We start from the raw sequence: 26,450 nt of genomic DNA, 5'->3' as shown, positions 1-26,450 counted from the left end.
CTTTTCATTTGCGTGAACGAAACAAGACTTGGGGTTACAAACCTTATAAAGAAGGGGAATTTTGCTGTCAAACCAAGCAACACTAGGACCTCAAAGGCTTTTACACATCCTCCCCACATCAATGTGGCTACTCAGGATTGTGATTCTGCTCTTCTAGCATGCATAATAGTTAAAGCATTGCATTAGTAGGGGAATTCCCTGGTAACTTACCTTTAGGTATTACAGAAGATATTTGATGACCTTTCAAAACAAGAATAATTTGTCAGCTTCCTGCCTAGGTTTTCTTACCTTGCCTGAGATCTGCTCTAGGTACATGCTATCTTCCTTCCTGGACCTCTATTAACCTCCTGTGCCCCATCAGTGAGTTTTTTATTTCTACTCTGACCAGTCAAGTGAACTTCTCATGGTGAATTTCTTTTTTAATCAAAGCTAACCTTGATTTTTCTTTCCTTTTTCATAATCATAGAATCATAATCATAGAATAGTTGGGGTTGGAAGGGACCTCCAGAGATCATCCAGTCCAACCCCCCAGCCAAAGCAGGTCCACCTAGACCAGGTCACACAGGAACACATTCAGGTGGGTTTTGAAGACCTCCAGAGAAGGAGCCTCCACACCCTCCATGGGCAGCCTGTGCCAGGGCTCCCTCACCTGAACAGTGAAATAGTTTTTTCTTATGTTTAAATGGAACATTCTGTGTTCCAGCTTCATTCCATTATCCCTTGTCCTGTTGCTAGAAACCATAGAGAAAAGGGATGCCCCAACCTCCTGACATCCACTATTTGTGTACTTGTAAACATTAATGAGATTCCCCCCTCAATCTCCTCTTTTCTAGACTAAACAGCCCCAGTTCCCACAGCCTTTCCTCATAAGAAAGATACTCCAGCCCCTGATCATCTTGGTGGCCCTGCATTGGACTCTCCCTGTCCCTCTTGAGCTGAGGAGCCCAGAACTGGACACAGGACTCCAGATGAGGCCTCACCAGGGCAGACAGGGAGAAGAACCTCCCTCGACCTGCTGGCCACACTCTTCTTTATACATCCCAGGATGCCATTGGCCTTCTTGGCCACAAGGGCACATTGCTGGCTCATATTTAGTTTATTATCAACCAGGAATTTTTTTCCCTCTGTATTTTTGCAATTGGTTGTTTTACTATTTTCTTTTCCTTCTCATTTCTCTCCAGATAATCTGGGGAGGTCTGTTCTTAACAATTTGCAGAAACTTAGTTATTTTATTTAGGCAAGACTTATCCAGATAGTCTTTGGCAGTCATCCCATTCAGAGGCAGGCACTTAGCCTCCAGTCATGCTATCCTTGCCAAGACCTATATAAAATATTACTATATAAGCAAGTGAGAAACTGATAATATCAAACAGAATTTGTAATTTTATGTAAGCTGTATTATTCATTCTCTCTGCACTGAAAAGTTTGCTATCTTGAATCTACAAATAAACATTTTCTAATTGCCAGCTGTTTAGCTGGCTGGTCCTTAATCTGAGATACTGCTGGTGTCTGGTACCTTTTGGTGGCTGAAGGACTGCCACCAAGTCCTCTGAGTACATGTTTTGAAGTGTTACTATATGATCAGGGGCCAGTAAGAGCCCCAAAGTGACCTTCTACATTGAAAGGAAAAACACTGGATTTTGGAGTTCCATAAGGCTGTAGACACAGTGACACTATTAAAGGACAGATATAAAAATGTAAATTAAACACAGGGAAATAAGATGTCTTGGATGGCACTTACAGGAGGATTTTTTTCTTAGTATGAGCAAACATTTTCAGTTGACTCCACTTCTTTTTGACCTTACACAGTTACAGACAGTGTCCTCACAGAGTTGCATCTTCACCAGCTGAGGGAATATAATCTAATCAATGTTTTTTCATACTGCAGGAAATTGCTGTAGCTGACCAAGTGCCTTGCAAAGGACACTCCAAGGTATAGAAACCAGTTGAAGTAGACTCAGGAATGTTAAGGTATGGTTCCACAACAGCCTAAGATGGGCTGAATTCAGCCTAATGTATTCCCACGTTTCCTGCCAATTCTGCCTGTCTTTCCTGTTCCCTTCCTTGACCTGGGGCACTCACTCGGGACTGGGCAGCCACACTGCTCAAGGGACCCGTGCAGGTCAAAAATAGCTCCCCACCTTCCCCACAGAAGATGACTGGATTTTAATGGGATCAGTTTGAATCAGCTCACTGTTTGTTTGGACTGGAGTACTGCTAGGAGGAAAGAGGTGGGAACACAAGAGCAGAGCAAAGGTAGGCTTGATGTAATCCAGCTCAAGCTGCTATGAAACTACTCATAGACTGTGTAAATACTAGTAAAATCAGATGTGCCTGGGAATATTTCCAGGCACTAGAATGAGATTGAGTATGCTATTAAACTGTTAAAATGCTCCCTGGCATGAATTTGACCTTTTCCAATTAACACTCTCTGAAAACAATTTCTGGGCACAATTTGGTTGCTAGAATGGTCCCAATAGGCAATTTGCAAGCATAAACTCCGGTCTTTCTGTGCCAGTTGGCCTCAATGCCCAGGAATGTTTCCAGGCATGTTGAGTTTAACTAGTATAGACCCATCCCTACTGTCACGTCCTGCCCCAGGATTGCAGCTACCACTAGTGTGAAAGGGGAGATCTGATCCTGCCAGTTCTCTTGGTGAGAGCAACCTAGTCCTTATGAGTTAGCTCTGGTAGAATTTCTGGCTGTATTTAAAAAAGGCAGCAACAGAGCTGATGAAAAAATTTTCAGCTGCATTGCATAGGGTCTATTGTAAACCCTTATGTCCTGAGCATATGATTTTCAAAACAGACAACAGCAGAGCATAAAAGACTGAAGAGATGAAATCTACAAAGAAGAAATTTTATTTCCTTTTAGTTATAAGAAATGCATATTTTGCCTTCATTCCAGGTTGGAGGTGGAGGAAAGAGATAGCTGTTATATTGTTTTATCTATGCTGTAGCATATTTGGCCACTTATTACACAGAGTTAAAACTGACATGATTTTTTTTCCAAGTCAGTTGTAGAACTGTAAATGCAATTATTCCTCCTTCTATGTGTTTTTTAAAAATCCAAAGCTGCAGTATTTCCTTTCAGTTTGCAATGTTAATGAAATAAATTTACTCTGTATCTTGAATTACTGAAGCCGGGTCCCCAATTATAATAAGTGGTTGCTTTTTTGTTTTTTTCACAGTTGCCTTTAGAAGTTTCCCTCCACATCAGGAAAACTGAAAAAATGGGATTTTTACATCTCTCCAGGTATACTCACTTGGCAATCATAATGATCCATCTACCTAATGCATTCCCTCAGGGAACAATTAAAAGCATTGTATTAGAGGAGCCTTTTAAGAGTTGCTGTACACACGAAAACCTGCTCTCTTGGCTGGGTTGCTCTAGGACCCAGAGTGACTGGGATTGACAGAAGTCTTCACCTGAATGAATTTTCCCCTTATACCTTATAAGGAGTCCAGGAAAACAAGGAAGTGATAACCACGTTCATGTTACTTTACGCACAGCTTATTCTCTTTACCTGCCCAGGTAGCTCTTGTTTTCGCTTTTGTTCATGGTCTGCCTCGGTAGGGTTGACGTTTCCTCACAATTCAGTGTAGGTGACAACTGAAAACTTACCCTCCAGAAAGATATGATTTTTATGGCACTCTACCTTTACATCAACAATAATTAACACGTTAATTTTTTCTATTTATTTTTTTTTGTCAAGCAGCCAGCACTGAAAACGAATGGGGATTGAATTGCTTTGCCTCTGTGTCCTACTTCTGCAAAGAAATAACTATGTTCAAGGTAAGTCTCAGGGGCAGGGAGATCCATTTTAGTACCTTTTTTTGCATTGTTTTCTTGCTTGAAGTTTACACAAAATAGCTTTCTGTCTTCTGTATTTAATCATTCCTTTCTGTTCAGTGGGTTTTTTTCTTTTGGTCAGACTGCTGTAGGGCTCCCCTGCAAATTCATCTAATATTTATGTGGTCATTACAAAGCACAACTTGTATGAAAGAGACAGGCATTTAAGCTATTTTGGTTATACTAATCACTGTTTGATCTGTTGAGAAATTTAAAACTATACATATGACACTATTTCACCGGTACTTGTACAAGAAATTAAAATCAAATATCTACAGACCTGAGTGAAGCAATTTTAAGCATATAGAGTGAATGTAAATTTGTTTGTTTAATATCCCTGGTTATGTCTTACAAGAAACACACATAGCACTTTACCAGGTGCACTGGAGAAAACAAATAACGTGTTTCCAGTGAAAGTCATAGATAAAGCATTCAAAAATCAGTACGTTGCCAGAAATGGTGTGATTTTAATTTTTATTAGAGATTTAATCTTCTACCAAAGGAAATACTGTTATGAAGGAATCTCATCAGCAATCCTAAACATGACTATATGTGTACACTTTTCATCTCTCACATTCTTTAAATGACAAGATTCTTCAGAAATTGAATTATTAAAACCATCATTAATAGTCTTGTATCTTCTGGGACTGAAATTTAGGGACCTGTTCTCAGGAAAGTGCAGTGACTTGTGAAGATTGTTTGCTTTCCGGACCACACTGTGCTTGGTGTTTTCAAGAGGTAAAGTAAATGATAACCAAAAAAAAATCAAAGTAAGGCTTTAAGTGTTTGTAGTAGCTCTGAGTGATGAATTATTGACTTCATTGGGTTAGCCCGTGGTTTTGTAATGCATGCAGCACTTAGTGAAGCCTTCCTGGGTTCAATCTCTCCTTTATGGTCTAATATTCAATGCTGTTTTGTTTTGTTATTTTTTAAAAAAATACACAACCTTCCTCATCTAAGGCAGAAATCAAAGTGCTGTTAGGGAGGCTTAGGTCATCAGTCTCAGGGCTGACTCATCCTCAGTGTTGATGAAGCACCAGACATCGTGTCAGAGACCAGACTGCATCTTACATATTACATGCCAGGCCAGACAGTGTAAATAGAAGCTGCTTCAGTTTGCATACACAAAGGATTAATCTGTGGTTGATTTTAAGTATGATGTCAGTTTGTAAATTAGTTTGATATAGGTGCAAGTGTTTTAACTAAAACTTTGGGTTTAAAAAAAAAACAAACTGGATTTGTTTCCTGTGCATCTGTTTCAGACTTTCTGTGTAACCCCAAGCAAGTCACTTAATAACTCTGCTTTTAAAACTTCTACTTGTAAAAGATGCTAAATATCCCCCTATTTCATAGTTAATATTCTAGGTCTTAGTTCATTAATGTTAGCAAGATAGTCAGCTATCACAACTAAAAACTTCCCAGAAAAAACACAGAAATAAAGTAAATCTTTTTCATGATAGTTGCTGATTTATGCTTTTGCTGTTTTGAACAGAAAAATGATGCCTGGGATAGACCTAACATATTGCTTTCTGATGTAGCTGACAAAGACCAAACAACACATTTTCAAAAAATAAGTTTTCTAAAAATAATATAACTGTTTGCAAAAAATGTTCACAAGGGAAAAAAACTACTCACATTACGTTACTCTGTTTGCAGTAGTTTTTGTTTGTACTTAACAAACAAAACAGGATTTTCTTGAAATGAAATGTGATCACATAATATTGACTACTGCCATGTATTTTCAGAAAACAAAAATGAAACACATTTATTGATTTTCTTTCTTTTTTTTTTAAGCCAAACAACTCTTGAAAACTTCATAGTAGTAAACATGATTTTTTTTTTTCCTTTATTCATAGACTCATTCACTTGTTTGCTAGAGAACAACACATCAAGAGAGTAAAAGATGTAGGGACTTTAATGTCAGAGTAAACACAAGTGCCTCCAAGGAAACCACTGTTTTCTGTAGGATAAAACCACATCTTTTAATTGTACTTGTAATATGAGTTTGCCTCTTCACATGTTTTGAAAAGTCACATATGTAGCCAAAGGAGATGATATGGATCTCACTTTGAAAGTTTTATAATAGTACATGAATTTTATGCACACTGTATTCAAGAAGTAGTTGGTGAGAGTTTTGCTTGAGCAAAGAGATCAGCTTTGATCTGAAGAAAAATAAACCACTTTTCCCATCAGGTGCCTCAGGATTACTTCCACCAAAATATATAAGCTCCCTGATAATTTTCAGGCATGAAGGGATGACATTTTGGTGGAAAGAAGGGTCTCAGTTCTGGTTTTAAATGGTTTAAAGTAAATTTGGTTTGCTTTGCTAGAAAGTTTTTCAGTGACTGAATTCAGAGGACATTTGTGGCTTAATGGCTGAACCCCAGGTTGCTTGCCTAAATCCAGAAGAAAAGGGCAGCCCCATGTTGTGCTCCTGTGACCATCAGCCAGGAACTGGCTGTTTTGTTGCTGGTTCTGCCAGACATTGCTGAGGTTTGGGTCAAAAGTTCTTGCAGGCCAGAGCAGTTTCTGGTTCAGGAAGCAGCTGACTGATTTTAAGGATTTAAACTCTAGACACAGCTCTAGGAATTGATAATAAGGCACAGAAGTCTCTTTGTAAAACTAACCATTAACTTGACCGCTACGTGGGGATTGTATCTACCCTGCAGCAGTGTAGTGGAAAGGAATGCATAGCAAGTGCTTTGAAATCAGTAACAAAAATAAACTGCAAGCTATCCATCTGATATCGATAGGCCTGTGATTTGACAGGAGAAGGTCAAGTGGGACACTGGGCCAAACGTAACCAAATAGACATGGGCATGCCAGCAGCTCCACTGGCACTGAGGAGCAAGGGAGGGAGGCTGTGGTGCTTGTTGGGCACCAGGCAGGCTAACCAAGACTTGCTACCTGCTTCAGTAAACACGTTAAATAAATGTTGAGGAGAAAGAGTAGGTCAGAAAAAAAAAAGCAGGTACTTCATTGTCAGTTTGTCACAAATTTTGTAGCAGTTTATTATCTGCGAGATCTCTTTTGTTATTAGATTATATTGTTCCATTGCAGTTCAAAACTATTTAGGAAAAAATGATGAATTTGGAGAATAATCTTGCACCAGGAAAACTAGCATCTGATGGAGGCTTTATGTTATCATTCCCAGTACTGTGAGAAGCCGAAAGCAGTTAGTGTCCCAATTCCCATTCCCCAACAATAGAGCAGTTTCTCCCAGGATACCAAGTCGGTATAAGTTACATTAATTATACACCTGTGTGACATGATCCATGAGGGGCAAATTTAAATCTCTGTGCCACCTAGATCTTTTTCTGCTCTGATTTTCACTCACTTGCACCTTTGTTTCTTTTACCTGCGATGGACTGACCTTTTGTCAGCCAGGCGCAGGTGGCTGGTCAGTAAATACATTTAACTCATCCATTCCTTCTCCTGTTTGCTTTAGAATTACACAGACTCGACTGGAATTCATGGGAGGTGTGATACCCCAGAAAACCTTTTGTCAAAAGGATGCCAGTCGACTTTGATTGAATTTCCCATTTCAGAAGTACAAATACACATAAACAAGCCTCTAACTGTAGTGACCCAGAAGAACAATTCTGATGTCACACAGATTTCTCCTCAAAAATTAACTCTCAGGCTGCGACCGGGTAAGTCGCTCAGTTCATAGATGAGACTTTTTTTTTTCAGCTAGTGTGGTATACTAAAGCTTCTCAGACTGAATGATCTAAGACAAATCTTGACAGAATGAAGATAAAAAGCCGGTATAGAGTCCAAATTTATCTGTTGACTCATCAAATTAAAACTGGGTTCAACCAAGTTCAAAATGCTTTCAGAAGTGCTGGGTACATCACAAAATGTTAAGCTGTTGTTGTTCGTGGTTTTTTTTGTTTTCTTCTGTTCTCTTGCCATTGAAATGGCAAGGAGAGAATGGAAGGAAACCCCCTACAGCTCCCCAGTCCTGCTCCTGTGCCTCACCTCCACGGGTCTGGCAAACAACATGTCTCAGAGGCAGCAAAAAATCTTGCTTTGAGGATTTCCAAGGTACTAATGACATTTAGAGAAATACTCCAGATCTACTTCGAGGTCCTGGAGATGTGAATGTTTTCTGGAGAAGATTTGGAATAAAGAAATGTAGGAGATTCCCAGTTATATCATATCATATCATAGTGTTAGAACCAAGGTTAAGACCTGCATGTACACTCCACTTTAAATTTCTAAAGTACGTGGTATGTCCCATAAGTGCTACCTTTAGTCTTAATTGGCTTCATATCTAAATATTCTAAAGCTGCATACTGTTGAAGTGACACTCATATTTTTTTCAAATGATAGCAATCAATTTTAAATTCATGTTTATGGTTTTGCTGAAGAACAGTTTAGAAAAAACATCTGGAACTGCTTTTCATTTTTCAGACCCTTGCTCGAGGTTTGTGTTGAGAGACAATTTTTGAAGTTGTATTAATTCTACTGGTGATTTAAAATACAAGATAATTTTCATATATATACATAAGTTTATGAAGAAATTTCTAATACCATCAGTGCTAATATGTATTCCATTTTCCTGTGACCTTAACAGGCCATGAAGAAACAATACAGATCAAGGTTCGCCAAACCGAAGATTATCCAATTGATCTCTATTACCTCATGGATCTTTCGGCCTCCATGGATGATGATCTGAATACAATCAAAGAATTGGGTTCAACTCTTTCTAAAGAAATGTCAAAACTGACAAGCAACTTCAAACTGGGTTTTGGATCTTTTGTTGAAAAACCAGTTTCACCATTTATCAAAACTATAGCTGCAGAAATAAACAATCCTTGCAGGTAGGCAGGGAAAATACCTACATTAGTTTGCATGCCAACATTCAGTCAAAATATTAACCTTTAGGATAAAATTCAATTCAGCAGCCTCACTGGAACGTCTGCACTGTTCCAACTGTAAATGAGTCAGTTTGAGAAACACGATTTGATTTTTCTAGTTTCATACTTCAATCATTAGTCTCTTGAGATTTATTCAATTGTTGAGTCTTACTGAGAAATCTGAGAGTGACTCTGCTTTTTAGCTCTTGCTGCTAGTTTCAAATGTGCTTAATGGGTTAGCAATCAGGTATACAGAATAATTATGTGTTTTTCTTTAATTTGCTAGAATACACACATATGTAAGAATTTCATGACATTGCTATATTAAGCAGGTACAATCTCAAACCCAACATAGAATATCAGTTTCATTTACCATCAATGTTGTTTTCCTGGGTTTTTTGGCCTTAAGGTCTAGTAGCAATACCTCAGTCCAGGCTGCCCTAGCCCTTTCCTAACCTACATGGAGGAGAAGCTCTGCTATAAACCCTGAAGCAGGACTGAAGCAGCTTGGTGGTTCTCTCTGAATGTCATTAAGCAACCACAGATCCTAATGTGCTTTGGAGTATGAAAATAAGGCACAGCAGGAAGCATGGCAAGGATGGCACCTTGTTAACTGCTGGAATTTGCTCTAGCAGGCATTTTTTCCAGGCTTTATGCAGATCTTTTGTGTTGTCTGCCTCATTGGATGCTCTTTGTTTTTCTTAAGTTTTTCACTATATCTCTCTCAGACACAGAAAAGAGATATATGACCAAAAACTAATCCCAACAGGCTTGTGAAGTAGCCATTTTAGTGATTTTTCACTCTGTAGTATCCATAAGCTGTCTCACTTATCTTGTAGAAGTGTACCATATGAGTGCTTACCCACCTTTGGATACAAACATGTTTTGCCACTAACAAATGATGCTGAAAAATTCAATGAAATTGTGAAGGGACAGCAAATCTCTGCTAATATAGACACTCCAGAGGGAGGATTCGATGCAATTATGCAGGCAGCTGTTTGCAAGGTAATTGAAAAATCTAGATATATTATTCATTCTTCTGTATATTACCATTTCTAGTATTATTTGGTTGTATTTCAAAACAGCAGATCATCATTTCTCATGACTTTTTTTTAATGCAGTCCAAGAGCCTCATTAGATTTCTGTGAAAATACTGTTGGCTGTATTAAGTAAAACATCCATATTGCAATATTTTACTGTTTCTTTTTAATTGCCGGGGAGGAAAGACAATAATCCACTGTATAATTACTGGATCTGTTTTCTTGATTGTTTTTTCTTTAAATATTTTTTATTAACTATGTTTAGAGTGGTGAGCAGATTGACAGGAACATGGCTGGCCCGTGTTATTAAACACAGGAACAGGGAGACAAAATGTAAGCCAAAGACAATGGAATGAACATCATCTCTTAAGAGATATTGTGATGTTTTTGACACTCCCTTGAAAATTGTTCCCTTCATTTATTTTGAGGTGTCATCCTCCAGATCCTTTGCTGCTTTTCTATATTGTGAGTGCAATACAGCCTGCTAAACTAATGTATTTTAAATGACAGGAAAAAATTGGATGGAGGAATGATTCTCTACATTTGCTGGTGTTTGTGAGTGATGCCGATTCCCATTTTGGGATGGACAGTAAACTTGCAGGGATTGTTATTCCTAATGATGGCAACTGTCATTTGGACCACAATAATGAATATTCCATGTCAACTGTTCTGGTAATTTATTATGATTATTGTACAACTTTGCATTCTGGAAAATTAAAGATGAGCAGCTTGGAAAATACTGGAAGTATATCTTTATCACAAATGTGTAAAAGCTGAGGAAGCCAAATATTTCATGTAATCTATTTCATTTGTAATTGCTCTTTTTTTGTAAAAAAGAAAACAGTGTGTTTGTATGGAGTTGGGATAGAATGCAACTAGAATAAAAAGAAAGCCCAAATCTGATTCCTGCGAAGTCAGAAAACACATTGAACAGGAATGACTAGTATTTCCATCTGCAGGGAAAGTTTGAATTAATCATTTTCCCTGTAAAAGTGTGAACACTTCTTACAGGAAGAGTTTGAGAATTTGTAAGATATTGTTCATGTAGGACAACTTACTAGCCTAAGAATGCATGTTCAAAAATACAGAATATAGAAGCTATGGTGTTCAGTGTAGAACAAACACCCCGTTGCTCTGTGCAGTGTTATTCTTTGAATTATATATATATATATATATATATGTATATATAATAGTTGCTACTGAGCCAAGTGTCCCAGTATAGAGGCTGGCACCATATTTTTCTCAGAGGGGCTTCCATAAAAGCAACATGAGGAAATGGTATACACTGCCTTATTTTGTATACATGTAGTGCCTAGTTATAGTATATACTCTCCAGAGAATACAGTGTTAATTACAATCATTTCAATGTGTGGTTCATGGGAAATAATTGACAACTGGATACACTTGAAACAGATTGACGTGGCTCTCTTCTGTTTGTTTGCAGGAGTATCCCACAATTGGACAATTAATTGACAAACTTGTGCAAAACAATGTTCTGTTAATCTTTGCTGTAACGAATGAGCAAGTTCACATATATGAGGTGAGTAAGCTAAAATGTTCTGTTCGCCAGTATTTGTTTCAAAGTTTGCCCTTTTTCTCAGCTGATACAGGAACTCTAGTACTAAGGGATGAATTCTGCAAGATTTTAATACAATAAAAATAGCTAGGAAATTATATATTGGAGGAACTGTTTCAGGTATTGATTTTGGTGTTCATAGGTGTTCAAATTTGGTTTCAAATTAAATCACACTAATTTTTTACATCAAAGATTGCCAAACTAGGCATTGCTAAACTATTCAGTATGATCATTATGATTAGCCTTTTGTATTTTATAAGGCTACAGAAGGACAGTTGAGCCTTTTCCTACTTTTGAAAACAAGAATGCATTCTGAAATATGCAGTTGTCTTCAACTCTGAGATAATGGGATTGTTTCTTTTTAGCTGATCTGAGAGTTTTCTTTATTTTCTTTGTTTTGGTGTCTCTTTCCAATGAGACAAATAGGAAAGTAGCAGCAAGATTAGAAATACAGAAGATGATGGACAAAATCCTCTTCCCTCACATCTACTGAGGGAAAATATTTCATTACAAGAACATTTTTAATACATTTAATATAAATCACACTAGTATTCATACTATCAGTCATCTGTGCAGGCACTTGTTTCCAGCTTCCACAGATACAAACTGTCTTGAAGACCCATGCTGCTTTTGGCTTGTTGGATATTCAAGCTGTGAGCTGATGCAATGCTGCTAACAGCTGCTTAACTGCTTTTTGCAGTGAATATGAGCAAAAGCCTTCTAAGATAAAATAAGAGGGATATTAGCAATTCTTATTTCCTTTTCTGTCTGGTCTTGTTGCTGGGAAGAAACCTTCACACTCAAAAGGAAATTCTAGATAGGAATTTGGTAAGGATAAGAAGGGTTTTTGCAATCTGAGTTTGGCTGCCTGGCCACATACTGTTGCACGAAGGGGAACAAGAGGCAAGAAATTGTGTCTCCAGATTTATTCAAGTTGTTTGAGATGGAGTTAATAAAGGTGATCCTGCTGCTATGATAAGCTCAACTTTCCGAAGGAAAAGTCTTTGTGCAACGTTCCTCATTAAAAGCCAGAATTAGAGGAATGAGAAGAAAGGTGCCCCTCTGGTGAAACAACTACGTGGAAAATAGGAAAGAAAAGGTAGGGAAAAAAGTCCTGTGTCACAGCAGAGAGAGCAAATGGGTCCTCGAGGTGCTCACCAGTATGATGGTTTCCAGTTTCTGTCCTCTGTGTAACCCAGGGAAGACCTCCAACAATGTCTGATTCCAGTTGTAGGGTTGTCTTGACTAAGACTAATAGTACAGATGTTTGACAGAAGTTAGAAGCATCACATCTCAGAAACTGCTTCCCAGATTGCAGTCTTGACAAAAGAGGAAACACTCTGCATCTTGGAGCACTGACTGCCTGGCGTTTTTAAACTCTACGTTGAATATTGAGCTGAAGTGTGAAAATTTAGATCACAATAGTAGAAGTCAATCACTTACAAATGCAGTGAGATTCTGTAGTCATAGCAAAAATTGGTTAAAAATTGTACATTAGAAACTTCTACTAAATCTCATTATTGGTCAACAATTTTTTAATGGAGTCCCATGTAATGACAGGAGAAATCTTTTCCCTGATTTTAATAGGAGCTGTGTGAATAAAGGCTGTTCTAGGAGGCAGTTTAGAAACATTTCTTTGATTTACAGAGCCTTATTTTCTCCAAAGAGTATTTTGTCTTACTGATGCCATTGTATTTTCCCTTGGACATTTCTGGTGGTCACCCTCAGAGTTGGCCAACTGTATTCTTATCAGTGGGGATCTATCTCAGTATTCCTGTGTCAGTGGTATACCAATATTAAAGTTACAAGTGGCACCTTCTGTTCACTGGGAACACTAAAGGCAGATTTATAGCTAACAAATAATGCATGCCATTTTTAATCCAGCTGGGGAATGGTTTGTTCTTTTAAATTTCTTTGTTAGGAAAAAAAAGTGCAACTGTCTTCAACCTTGTAGGGTATATAGTAATCCCATTCAACATATTCTATCTGTTGCTCTCATCTTTTAATACAGTGCTTATTTGGATAGCTATAGTTGTTACGATCTACTTTCCGTCCTGTGGGTGATGTGGAAAGACAGTCAAAGCAAATACAAAAATAATATATGTCTCATAGTGCAATTTTTCCACATTACAGTATACTTTCAAGGGTCTATGTAGGATCTGCAAATGGCACACTAGTATTATGTTCTCATCCAAGTGATTCAAATTTGTAATGGAAATAACCAGGTATCCATACTCAAGAATGTAAAAAGAACAAAGCAATACAATGAGAGCTCTTGTCTTAAGGCCACTGGTCAGGTAACCTGGAAGAGGTGGGAGACGACCCTAAACTGGCACTTGGACCTGGCCATTAAACCGCTTCTGTCTTGGTGTTTTACTTCTTTTTAAAAGTCTCAGTGATGGAGATTCTGCAATCTCCCTCAGAAAACCCTCCTAAACCTAATTATCCCTTGAGGTGGAAAGCCTCTCCCAAAATATCTCAAATCTATTTGAACTCAGCATCTAATTATATGAGATCCCAAAATTGACCATTGCTATTTATAATTCAGTTCTTAGGGACAAATATACATTAAAATTACCGTGAGGACTTCAAAAGCATCTCTTTAAATAGACTTGATAGATTCTGTTAGTCTTCAGTGCAGTTTTTTTATATTTTTTATTTCTAGCCCTGTATAATCCCCAACAATTTAGTGCAAAATAAATCAGTCATTTAATATTCTTGATCCTCTTCAACTGAATTTTTAGTTTATTCACTTCTATGTATGTGTATTATTATCTAACACATAAGTATTACAGACTGCACAAGAACACCTGTGCTTGGAACATAGCTGGTGTTAGTTTTGATCCTTCCATGCAAGCAAACAGCTACTGCACACCAATCTGAAACAAGGGGAATGTTTAGGACTAGTGATCTCCCTGACCAGAAGGACTTTAAAAGCCATCACATGGAAACATTTATAAGGCCACTCAAAATTAAGTGCAATAGAGAGGAGGATGTTCCTCACACTGACAGCTGAAAATATGGGATTATTTATAAAAAATATATATTTTTCCTCCCAAAATGATCTTTTAAAATTTATTAATATTTTCTAACTTTTTGCACCATTAGTCTCAGCTGTGTCTTACCAAAGCAGCAGGGAATGTTTTTATTCTATAAAAGCTGTTCACTCAAAAAACACCTTTAAATATTACAATAATAATGACATTTTTATAAACTGTGTAAGTTCTCTTTTGTTGAAAACATCAGTCTTTCATGAAGCATCTGCTGCTATTGTTGATATTGTTTGTTTTCAAGCAGATTTTTTTATTATTATTATTATTATTATTTAAACTCAGATAAGGAAAAAGTATCCTTCTTTAATCCTGACTAAGCAGCACTTCTTTTTAAAGAGAAATTTCTCTTTTTTTGGGCAAATATTTGCTCTTCATATCCCAGGAGAATACGACTTGAAAATTGGGGGTTTTTTCAGACTGCATTTCACTGCTGAAAATTGAACTAAAAATATTCCAGTGTCCACACTGGTACAGAATTTCAAATTATTTTTATAAATTTGGCATGTCACTCTATTTATTATGAAAATACTAACATTTACACAGCTAAAAGTTAGACATAACCACACTGAAATGAAATACAAAATGTTACTAACAAGTCACATTATCTCTATAAAAGAGCAGTTCACCTTTTAATGAATATTTCTTAAAAAACTAAATTTCATTACATCCTTTGGGTGTTTTACAATAGCAGCACTCCACAAGCATCAGTCTGTTTCACCTTGTTAATATTTAAACAGAAATATTTGGTAAAAGGTAGGGTTTAACCAATGGACTGGAGGCACACATTTAGACAGGGCTTGCAATGACATCCTTGTAACACCATGCAGAATTTTTTTTTTCAAATAGGAAAGATAAAATGAAATCTTCAGAACAGTACATGCCTGCTGTTTATTTGCATACCATAGATTAAAGGGTGCTATACTTGAAATTCCAGGTTTGTGATCTTTTCCTATAACTATCTCCTGAAAGGTACAAACAGCAGTTTCAATATTCTAGGAATTCTTCAGAGAGCACTAATCACAGGAGGAGTCAGGAATGCAAAGTCACCAGCTGTAACATAAAATGCAGTTAAGCCCACTGATTTACAATAGCATTTTAGAAATTTAATGAATGATAAGTATTCCATACATAATATGTAAAATAACCATAGGGCTTTTGGAGGTGTAAAGTATAAGAGGGATACAAGGATATCGAATCATCCATGTTTATTAATAGATCTCTGTATTTTTATAAATTAAAATAATACCATTGATATGATAAATTGCACAAGAAAAGGAATGCTACAATCTGCTTTTCTAATGATGAACGCTTACTATTTCCCAAAGGCACAGGTACAAGCAGGAGAAGTTCATGTAGTTAAGAAATAGGCAAGATAAACCTTAATTGAGCATATTTAAAATCTAGCTGCCAGTTGTCATCTTATTGTCAAAATATAATTTAATGCAAAAAGAAAAGAAAACTTACCACTGAAATAAATCTTAGCCACAGATCACTGGGGTACATGTGAGGTGTTACATCAAACATAAACCAGCAGCAGTTTTTTAAAGGCATTTGTTCAAAATTCTTGTAGCCCTTAGTTTAAACTTCTTCACTTCTGTGCCCTCATTAATCAGAATTAAAGTCACTCTGTTGCTTGCAAAGATTAAAAAAGTGACTGCTGTTTGTCTTGGGCTGCTTGGTCGAAGACTAGCTAATAGTACAGCAACAGTAGAGCAGTTGAATCTGGTTTTGATTATTTTTATTAGTGAAAAACACAACTGTTGATAGACTATATCATCATCCTTCTAAATTTGAAAAGTTAGAGCTGAAAAATACCATAGTATGAAACTTTCAAGCACACAGAGGTGATTTGGCAATGCATGTCCCATTACTTCATTTTTCGGTGAAATGAGCACTTCTGCATAGGACTGCTTCAATAGAGTGTGTGTTAAATTTGCAGTTGACATGAAAGTGTCACTGTTATTTATTTTAGTTGGCTTCAATAGATGTTGTGTTTTTTCCAGATGGTAACTATTTGTTACCTAGTCTTTTTTGCGCTTTAAATTCTTTTTCATATTTTCAGAACTATGCAAAGCTTATTCCCGGAGCTACTGTTGGCCGACTACAGAAGGATTCTGGAAATATTCTCCAGTTGATCGTTGCTGCATATCAGGTAAGACAGTTGTAATGTGTTTTCTTCCTGCGTGGCTATATTTTCAAAATTAGATTGCAAATTGATGTAAACAAGTGTCTTTGATTATTTTTCTGCATTGATTACAAGAACTTAATTTTGTATGCTTAGTTGCTGACCTCAACAGTAAAAGCTGTTCCCCCTGAGGACTGAGTGAGCACAGGAACAAAATTCCTATAACCTTCTGGCATTCCTTAGTTCTGCTGGAATGTTAAATTCACATCAGTCTCTTATCCATCCTGCTTTCTTTACAGTTCTGTATTTCACATCTATTCTTAAGCCTTCTTTAATATAGGTAGTCACGTCTCTCAGTTCAATACCCCAACAGGGACTCAACTCTCTTCCTGTTGGTAGTTGCCACCAGGGCAGATGTTCAATTGCTCTGCAGGAATCTCTGGGGGAAAAAAACCCACTATCCTGTGCTCTGCACTCTTCTCTGGTTTAGCAATTTGATGCTGCCCCTGTGAGGCTGTTCTGAGGTTTTTAAAAAGCAGAAGGCAGGAGCCGAAATGGATTTGTTTAGATAATACCAAGGCTTGAATGGGTTTATGTAGATAATAACAATAAATAGTGTAAAGATGACAGAAACATAAATACAGTGCTGCTTCGCAGAGCTTTGTTTGTAAAATGCAACATGGCTGCCTGGTTCTTCTCTGCCAGGGGGATGTTTATACACAGTTTTACATGTCTTTATACAGATATATTAATTAATATCTATGCTGATATAGCATAGACTTGTCTCTTCCATCTCAGCCTCTTTTTATTAAAAACCTGCTCTAACAGTTGCCTACAATGTCAAATAGCTCTTATAGCTTCAGATTCTTTCCCCATTTTTTTTCTGCTCATCCTTCTGTCATCCAAATGAGATGATCATCATTATGTCCAAAATTATTTTGGTCTTGGTGATAGGAAGGTAAATGAAATTATTCTAACTGTTCTATTTCTTAGAAAAGCAATACAATTGGTGAGTTACAATTTTTTTTAAATGAAATCCAGAATACCACATATTTCTCCGTTCTGTGGAAAATCAAGTAAACAAAGAACTTTAAGGTTAATCGTGTGAGTCAACAAATTGTAGTGCATATGGGGAGAAATCTTTACATGATTATTAGACATTCAGCAGCACTTCTGGTGTCCAACCTCTTTTTCACCACATCTGGTTCCTATGAGGATTTCTTGAGGCTGGCACTGTAACATATAGACAAATGTTCCTACATTTAACAGCTGAAATACCATTTTATTGTCCAGTAAGTAATGGTAAAACATACAATAATTGTCCCAGTGCTGTGTACTGGAGCTCTTGCTGAAATATTGTCTCAAGTGCAGAATGGTGCTTCCTCTCATTGCAGTGTCATGGCACTTACTGCCTTGCTGGGACATCAAAAGGTGGAGAGTCTATCCTTGTCTCTTCCCCTTAGTGTCTGCTTATGTACCTACTGCTACAATTTTTTTTTCTGTTCTCCTTTTTGAACCTGCTGATATTTTCGGTCTCCACTGCCTTCTGTGGCAAAAAGGTGTTCAATTGCACTGCATCAAGATACATTTTTCTTAATCCCATTTCAAATGGTTCCTTATGCTTTAAAGTTTCACTGAGGGCACCTTAGTTCTGGTGTTGCAGGGTTTGGTGAAAAACAACTCTGCGTTCTTCTTATCTTAGTGTCTTCATGATTTCATAATATTCTATCAGTGAGGCACCTTTCACTCCCTCAGTCTTCTCTCCTATTTGTACAATCCCAGCCTTTAAAATCTTCTCAGTTGCTCCATCCCCTTGGTGACTTTTCTTTACCCTTCCTGAGATGTAGAGGACAGAAGAGTACACAGTACAGGACATACTAAGGCAAAATGATGCCCTCGCTTTTCTTCTCAGCATTCTTGCTTGTGACAGCCAGGACATCCATCCAGGACAGCCGCTGTTGGCTTTTTAGCTGCTGCATGTTTTGAGTAGATCATCTCCCTGAGCTGTCAGTGGTGACCTGGGTACAGCTCCTGAGTTGTTTCAGCTGGTCCTGGTTTCAGGTATTCTGTGAGCAGGGTTTGGAGGGGGCTTTGAGCTCCGTGCTCTCTCCCTTGGCGGGAAGGCAACTGCAAGAACAGTGCTCCTGTCTCTGGGCCAAAACGCGTGTCCTTGTTCAGGTACAGCATGTCTGGACCATGAACCAGTGTTGCTCATAGGTTCTTAACATACATTTCAAGACGTACAAAGTGTTCAAGTAGCAACATGTCACACTCAAAATTTCATGGAGCCCATTTTATTACATTTAACCTTAAAGGTTAATAATCTTATTGCTTCATGATTGAAAGTCTTCCAAGCAGGAAACCCTGAAAACTACTTTATTTGACATAAGTGAAGACATCTGAATTTTTTTGGACTGGGAAGTGGGAAATGAGGGTAGGCCTACAGTTAAACATCCCATGCAAAACAGAAGATCTAATTCCATTTTTGTCACAGACTTTTCATGGTACTCTTAAGAGTATAAATGCCTAATGTCTCTGTTTCTTTACTTACAAAACCAAAAATTAAATAAATGTCTATTTTTCCCCCAAAAGCAAAGTCACACTAAATCTTTTAATGTGCTCTCAAGTCTTTGCTTGCCATACAAACACAAGGTTTGCTAATACCATTCACCATGTGTTGCTATCTAAATGCTTTGGACAGGAAATAAGCAAGTTAAGAAAGTCTGAGCTGTCAAAATATTTGTTACAAGGAGTTCTCATGTTCTTTCCAAGTATGATTCATTTTCTTCTGTAAGCATATTTCTGCTTGCTTTGTTTAACATTGAATTCTGCACATCTTTGTATTGTAGAGCTTTATGATAAAATGCGTTGTGACAGATATCAGGCCATTTGATTCAAGTCATTCCAGGATTTTAAAATTTCAGAAAAGATCCTTTTTTTTTTTCAGTTCTTGGTACTTTTACTTAAAGGAAAATAAGACCAAAGTAGTAATATATTTTAAAAGGACAGGAAATTCAAGGGCTCAAGTTCGTAGCACTGCTTTGTTGTTTCATTCAGAACAATTTTTTTGAACAACAAATATTTTGCTGTGAATGGCTCAGTAAACTGACTGCTATTTGCTCGCAAACTATGGCCAGGCAGCTTAATAGATTCAGAACACCATTAGAAGTCCTCATGGATACCAAGATCTAAGAAACTAGTTTGTCACGGTTTATGCATTCATTTTCAGCCGCCTAAGTTGCACATCTTGACCTCTCACAACAGCAAGGCTTGTTCAAATGACTCGGTACAGACACTAGGATTCAAAGTACTATGACTTGGCATTCAGCAGTATTTAGTTTTTTCTCACAGTTGCATTCTATTTGAGCCTTGCAGTTTTGCAGCTGGTGGAAGAGGGACTACTTGATGATGTTTCCTGTAACACTAGCACATACCAACATTTGTTTGTTATAATTCATCCTTTGCTGAGAGCCCAGTTATTGCAAACAAATTATCTAGCTCTCTGCGTAGTTTCAACATATAACAAACTTGAAGGGAAAATTGGACAGATCCAGAGCTACCAGCATTACCAACCTGATGCCCAGGGCACAGTTTTACTGCTGTGAGCATGTACTGGAAAGAGCTCTGAGTATTCTGTGAATGTGTCTTGCGCAATATTGACATTGTTGCTTTGGTTTACTGACAAGGTTTTCTGAATGAAAAGACATTAAAAAACTCCCACCAAATACAATCCTAAGACAAATTTTCAGGCAATCCAGCACATGTACAAAGGACAGGGAGTTGTTCTCTATGCAGGTTTTTACCTATCCTACTTTTACTTTGTTTTACCCCACCAGATCTTTATTCCAGTGAGTCATCCTGATGCCTTTTCTAGAATGACTCACTGAAATAAGGTCAGCAAGCTCCTCATGCTCTGATTGAAGTGCAGGGAATATTTTGTACAGCAATTAAGCTCAAAATAAGTCGGTGAGACTATTGCTCAACAATTGCCAAGGAACTTTTGAAATTTTCCATTTACTGGATCCCCAGTCCAATGAAGTCATACAGAATTTCCCCACGGTCTGCCATGGGCTTTGGATTAAGGTTAAGTTGTGTAAACAAAGTTGCTATAAAATACTTCAAAGAGTTAAATGAAAAACATAGTATGAGAGTTCAGCAAGTAAGATTTTCACTGAAGAAATGAAATTTTGATTGAACAAATAGATTTAAGAAATGAGAACTTTGTTGAATACAACAAGCACCAGCAGGTCATGAAGTGGGAATTTCCATCGGGAGGAGAAAGCCTTGCAGCTGCAGAAGTTCACTGTGGGGCTCAACTAGCCCTGGAAATGCCACACTGACTCATGGAGGCCCTGCAATGAGGCAAAACTGAGCTAAGAGCCTGTGCTGCTGTGAGAAAGATTGTGAGATTTGATTCTAACAGGAGAGATAAAGAGAGAGCAATATTGACATAGGCTGTCTAATCAGGAAAAACCCGGTGCTAGCAATGCAATCAGAGACACAAATCCATTCCTCAATAAGACCAGAGCTAAAGGAAAACCTGTATAAGTCAGCAGAGCACTTAGTGATGAAAGATGATTTAATAAAACATTGATTTTTTTTCTTCTGCAAGGGCAGGAAATAAGCCCTGTGATACCGGATATTAAACTGATACCACCATTGCTTTCCACTGAAAGCTGGTTCTGTCGGCACTTGCTTTGTTTCACTTGTTCCTCATTTTTCTTGCAATAGAGAAGCCTGCAAATGAAGTGCCTAACCCATGAATTTACTCCTGTGTAAGTCAAGATAAGTTACAGTCCATGTTACACAGACATGGAGCATTAGCAGCACTTGGCAGTGTTACATTGCTCCATTCATTTCACACCTTTTTCCCTTAAGGAGCTGAGGTCCGAGGTAGAACTGGAAATCCTGGGAGAGACAGAAGGACTCAATCTCTCTTTCACAGCCATCTGTAACAATGAGACCATTTTTCCACATCAGAGGAAATGCTCTCGTGTGAAAGTGGGAGACACAGTAAGTAAAGAACAAACTTGCAAAAGATATGAAGTCCAGAGAATTTAGAGCACCAAGGCAGAGAATTTGCTCTTTATTAAATACTCTTATTAATCTTAATAATAAGACGGCACCTATGACTCTCTTGTTCTGTCCTCTGCATGTGCTTCCAGAGCACCCTGCAGAGTCACATGTGCTGCAGCTCTGAGCAGCTGCCATTTTCTCTTGCAGGTCTCTTTCAACATGACTGTAAGTCTCTCCTCTTGTGAAAAAAACAGAAGGCATATTGTGATAAAACCAGTGGGGCTTAGTGACACATTGGACATAGAAATTCATCCGCAGTGCAGCTGTAACTGCCAGACAAAAGCCGAGATGAACAGCCCAAAGTGCAACCAAGGGAAAGGATCATTTGAGTGTGGGGTGTGTGTCTGCAGCCCAGGATACGTGGGGCCACACTGCGAATGCGACGAGAGCTCTCTGGGCTCCAGCTCCTGCAAGGGCTCGGCAGGGCAAAGCTCCTGCAGCGGGAGAGGCGACTGTTATTGCGGGCAGTGCCTGTGCCATCCCTCCCTCTATGGAAAGGTGTATGGGCCGCGCTGCGAGTGCGATGACTTCTCCTGCGTGAGACACAGAGGGCTTCAGTGTGGAGGTACGGTCCCTCAATGCCATTTTTAGTGTCTGCGCTTTAGAGCTTTGTTGTCTCCCTCTCAGCTATGTGCCTGTGAATTTATGTTTTCATCACACACTCAGCTGCAATCAGTTCTGTATAAAGTGTAATTTGTTATTTCTGAATGATCTGTAGACCGAAAACAAGAAACAATTTTAAACCCTGTTTTCAAATTTAAAAATGAGACACCTTTAACCACTCCATAGCTAGTCTAAGTTGGCATGGCTTTATTGGAGCACATCAGCTACCAACACACTGGGTCAGACTTTTACTGGCTGTAGGTAATTGTAGCTCTAAAGAACTCTAGATAAGTATATTGACATACATCAGTGTACGATTTCACTTTCACATAATTCTCAAAGTATAACAATCTTAATCACGGGATAATTCTGAGATTTTTCTCATTTTAACCCAATAACCTCAATGATTTTTGGTTTATCTTAGTAAGACACAATCAAAATTTGAGAACTTGTATTCATGATTTTTTTCTTGAGCTGTAACATTACAAATCATAAATGACTCTATTGAAACAATGACAACAGCATTAAACTTTCAGGAACCAACAATGAGATTGTACTGAATAGATAGGCTGAAATTATGCCGCTATAAATGAAAGAAGGATTTACCCAATAGGTTGTGCACTGTCAGGAGGTGAGATCTGTGCAGAGGACTCTGGCAAAGAGAATGGAGCTGCACTGCCTTACAGCCAGTCTAGGCAAAAAATTTGATCCTCTGGCTTAAAACTGAAAATGCTGGGAAAAGAAGAAAGATCTTTAAGAGAAGAGTCAGAGAGGGGGAAGTATCTGCTTTTATGGAGAATGATTTTAAAGGCCATCATTCAGATTCTTATTAAGAAACTGACCTGAAGTATAATAAATGTTTTTCCAGGCAATGGTGACTGTGATTGTGGGGAATGCATGTGCCACAGTGGATGGACTGGTGAATACTGTAATTGCACAACTGACACCAGCGCCTGCATTGCTGAGGATGGGACACTGTGCAGTGGGAGAGGTCAATGCATCTGTGGGTCGTGTGCTTGCACCCATCCAGGGGCTTCAGGCCAAACGTGTGAAAAATGCCCTCTCTGCGGTGACCCTTGCAGTTCCAGGCGGTAATGTGCTGGTTTTAAGTCTCTGATGTTTGCATAATCCAGGTATCTATTTCCTGCACTGCTTCAGCAGTGTGCTTACCGCTGCTGCTGTTGTTAATTGGATTTACAGACCACAGCCCAAGAGCTTCTTTGACCTTTTAGAGCAGTAGCCATATCACATACATCAACCATTTATCAGTCAGTCTTGTATGAAACAACTTTATAGAAAACTGTTTAATCAACTTCAAGCAGCACAAGTAAAACATCACACTTGCACTGCTGTCCCTGACTGTACAACCAATCAGAATGGTGGCCTTATGTGATTACACCAGGCAAAACCAGGTGAACGTCCTTCCAGTACACAATACAGAATGAAAACATCCCAGCACAGCTGCTACAGCAAAAAGAAGGACTCACAGAAAAAAAAATGGCTTTTAAATTACCATTCTCATGCACATGAATTAATAAGGTCATGCTGTCTGCTGAAGCTTTACACATGTGCAAATTCCTAGTCCAAATTCAGTTAAGCTTGGCTGAATTAAAGAGGCACGACCATGATAAACTAGGTCATAGTCTGGGGATGAAATCAGTGGGTAGCTGTATGTCATGTATAAGTTGAAGATAAATTGACTGTAAATGGTGCTGTGTCTTCTATTCACTGAGCATACAAAATTTATGTAGCTTTCCCGCTGTGAGGCATGGTATATGCCATGGTGCATGATAGTAAAAGCAATCAAAAATGTGTGTGACATAAAGCTAACCAATCTAAGTACACCCATACTTATATTACATGGGCTCTTTTAGGGCTAAAGTCAATCCAAAATGAGCAGTATTCAGTAGAAATTTAAACTAGGAGTTGGATTAAGCTTCACAGAACACAGGTTATTAAGGACCGTGGTTTTGCCTGCTGAGCGCCAATTCAGTGTAAGTTGCATTAATATTTCATGATGATGTCATGTCTACTTATTTAGATTTGAGGCCCATTTCTCTTCCGTACCAGATCTCCACCACTGCACTTTCATGCTTGCCATTGCAGTCTACACCATATCTGAGATGAGAAGCTATTCTGTGGCATGGGATTAAATAATCATTTATGTTAGTGCTAAATTTGACCTACAAAAGCAAGTCGATCCGTTTGTTCAAAGCTTTAAGTAAAGATAATTTCTGCATGCCACAGCTCTAAACATGAATGACAATGCTGCTGCTTTGCTCTGCCCAGCTTGTCAGAGAATAAAAGATATACAATTACACGAGGGGCATTACATTAGCCTATTTAAATATGTCTATTGTATGCAGTGTTAGGCCTTTTCTCTCGGTTTCACTATCCTCTCTTGCTAAAACGCAGGTCAGGGAAAGCCAAAAGAGAAATAACATTGGGCATACCTGGGCAGGGTAACTGAGAGAGCTGAAAAAGCAGGTCAGAGGGGATTGAGATCAATCATTGGGCAGCTGAGAAAAACAGTGATTGTGTGAGAAACATCGGAAATATGACAAAAACACCACAACACTGAAATTGTCTCCATGAGATAGAGGCTATCCCATTACCCACTTGCTTTTATTATTCACTATCTCCATAGCTAGTGATAAGGTCATCTCCATCCCATGACAATCATCTCAGCAGCCTTCAGCATATTCCCATGGATATATGTAACTCAGTGAAACAGGAGATGGGCAGGGGTTTTTGGGGATGTTTGTTGCAGCTATTCTCTTTTATTTAAGCAGTTGTTCCTCCAGGCTGCTTCTGGCTGAAGCTATTTGTGAAGAATTGGTGACACATTTTGCATCAAAATATATGAATTTTGTTCATTGTTCCCTTTTTCCACTAAAAAACTCTGGATTTACGAAATTCCTCATTGAATTTCTGAGAAGATTTTCAGAGACTTCTAAAGAATATGGTTTAGATTGTCTTTTGAAATAATATTTCAGTCATTCCACCACTAAATAAAGTAAATAATTTTCCAATAAATTGCATTAGTATAATTAGAATCTAAATCAGTAACTCCTGAGACAAGTAATCACATTCAAGAGACATCTGTTGAGACACCTGAATAGTGTTTTAATACATTATTCAATAAACTTTCAACAAAGGAATATTTATAGTAGGTGCCCCAGCTTGATCCCTCTGAAGTTGATTTCGGATATTGTTCATCTGATAGGCAGTCCTTTGGCTGGTATTTCATGTGAGCTGCATTCAGAATATTTCTTTTTAAAAACGAGTGTTATGTGTGAGTAACGCCATGTCTCTGATAGACTTGCATGAATAATGTTGCCTGGGGTTCTGCCTGGTAGCTAATAAGCTGGGAGAGAAAAGAGGACAGAAAAGAGAGAGCTTATCCACAATACCTTTATTCAGGTGGAGGGTTTTTTGGTTGTGGTTTTGGTTTTTTTTTCTGTGTGGCAATACCTATCATATTTCTGAGAACTACTGTATCCCTAGCACCAGACCTTTTGTTTTGCTTCTTTTTAAAATGCAGATGCATACATGCTGGCTTTTATACCGTTGCTTTGTGACAGGCAGAGATTGATGAGTTGCTGAATTATTTTCCACAGGAGCTGTGTGGAATGTCACTTGGCTTCCGATGACAAGTCACCAGGAGAATGCAGCGAAAAATGCAAATTGGTTGATGCAACTGTCAGCACCGCAAAGGGTTTGTATACCCAGTCTTCCTTTTTCTGTGTGTATGTGATTAGTGATACTTTCCACTTTCAGTAATTTTAGAACTGAAAATAGCCTTGTTTTTCTGTCATGGAAATACATTAACGCTCACAAGGCAATTGCTGTTTGTCTACAGTACCGTAGAAAGTAGGAAATGCAGATCAGGGCTGGTATTACCCTTCCAGGCTAATTAACTCACTGGATCACACCTACATTCTAAGCAGTTTATGTAAGAATGTATAGAATTTAATAAATGCCAGTCTCTGAAAATCAGCAGCTGATGAAAGCCCTTGAGTTTAAGTCATGCTTGTACCATGAGTTCCAATATGGCTTCTTATACCATACCATAATGACTCCAGTCCTTATGCAGACTCTTCATTACAACTGTCAATTAGACACAGCCCTTTAACCTGTGGCAAAGATATTTCTAGCATTCTAAACACTAAGCACAGATTTCAGTTGTTCTCTGTATTTGGAAACAACTCTCCACCAACAGGAATTTCTGGAATAGGAATTAACCTTGAATAAAATAGTTCC

General features: G+C 38.1%; 1 protein-coding gene across 4 annotated transcripts in view; it reads left to right on the top strand.

The window, feature by feature from the left end:
• The first annotated feature begins 1,886 nt into the window (after positions 1-1,886).
• The window catches only part of ITGB6 (integrin subunit beta 6), a 35,464-nt gene continuing 10,900 nt past the window's right edge, over positions 1,887-26,450 (top strand). The window contains exons 1-14 of one of the 4 annotated variants that reach the window (XM_062004790.1): positions 1,887-1,971; positions 3,191-3,255; positions 3,719-3,795; positions 4,511-4,590; positions 7,301-7,505; positions 8,432-8,678; positions 9,554-9,719; positions 10,265-10,426; positions 11,199-11,294; positions 16,446-16,535; positions 21,387-21,521; positions 21,732-22,149; positions 23,056-23,278; positions 25,808-25,905. In XM_062004790.1, the coding sequence (XP_061860774.1) occupies positions 3,735-3,795; positions 4,511-4,590; positions 7,301-7,505; positions 8,432-8,678; positions 9,554-9,719; positions 10,265-10,426; positions 11,199-11,294; positions 16,446-16,535; positions 21,387-21,521; positions 21,732-22,149; positions 23,056-23,278; positions 25,808-25,905 (1,981 nt within the window). In that variant the 5' untranslated portion in view covers positions 1,887-1,971; positions 3,191-3,255; positions 3,719-3,734. Of the gene's footprint in view, positions 1,972-3,190; positions 3,256-3,495; positions 3,602-3,718; positions 3,796-4,510; positions 4,591-7,300; positions 7,506-8,431; positions 8,679-9,553; positions 9,720-10,264; positions 10,427-11,198; positions 11,295-16,445; positions 16,536-21,386; positions 21,522-21,731; positions 22,150-23,055; positions 23,279-25,807; positions 25,906-26,450 lie in introns of those variants that run through there. The other 3 variants (XM_062004792.1, XM_062004791.1, XM_062004793.1) reach the window with 3 other exon arrangements.

The sequence above is a fragment of the Colius striatus genome, chromosome 11, assembly GCF_028858725.1.
Source record: "Colius striatus isolate bColStr4 chromosome 11, bColStr4.1.hap1, whole genome shotgun sequence".
Classification (NCBI taxonomy): domain Eukaryota; kingdom Metazoa; phylum Chordata; class Aves; order Coliiformes; family Coliidae; genus Colius; species Colius striatus.
The sequence above is the reverse complement of the archived record's forward strand: the minus strand, read 5'-3'. Positions and strand labels throughout refer to the sequence as shown.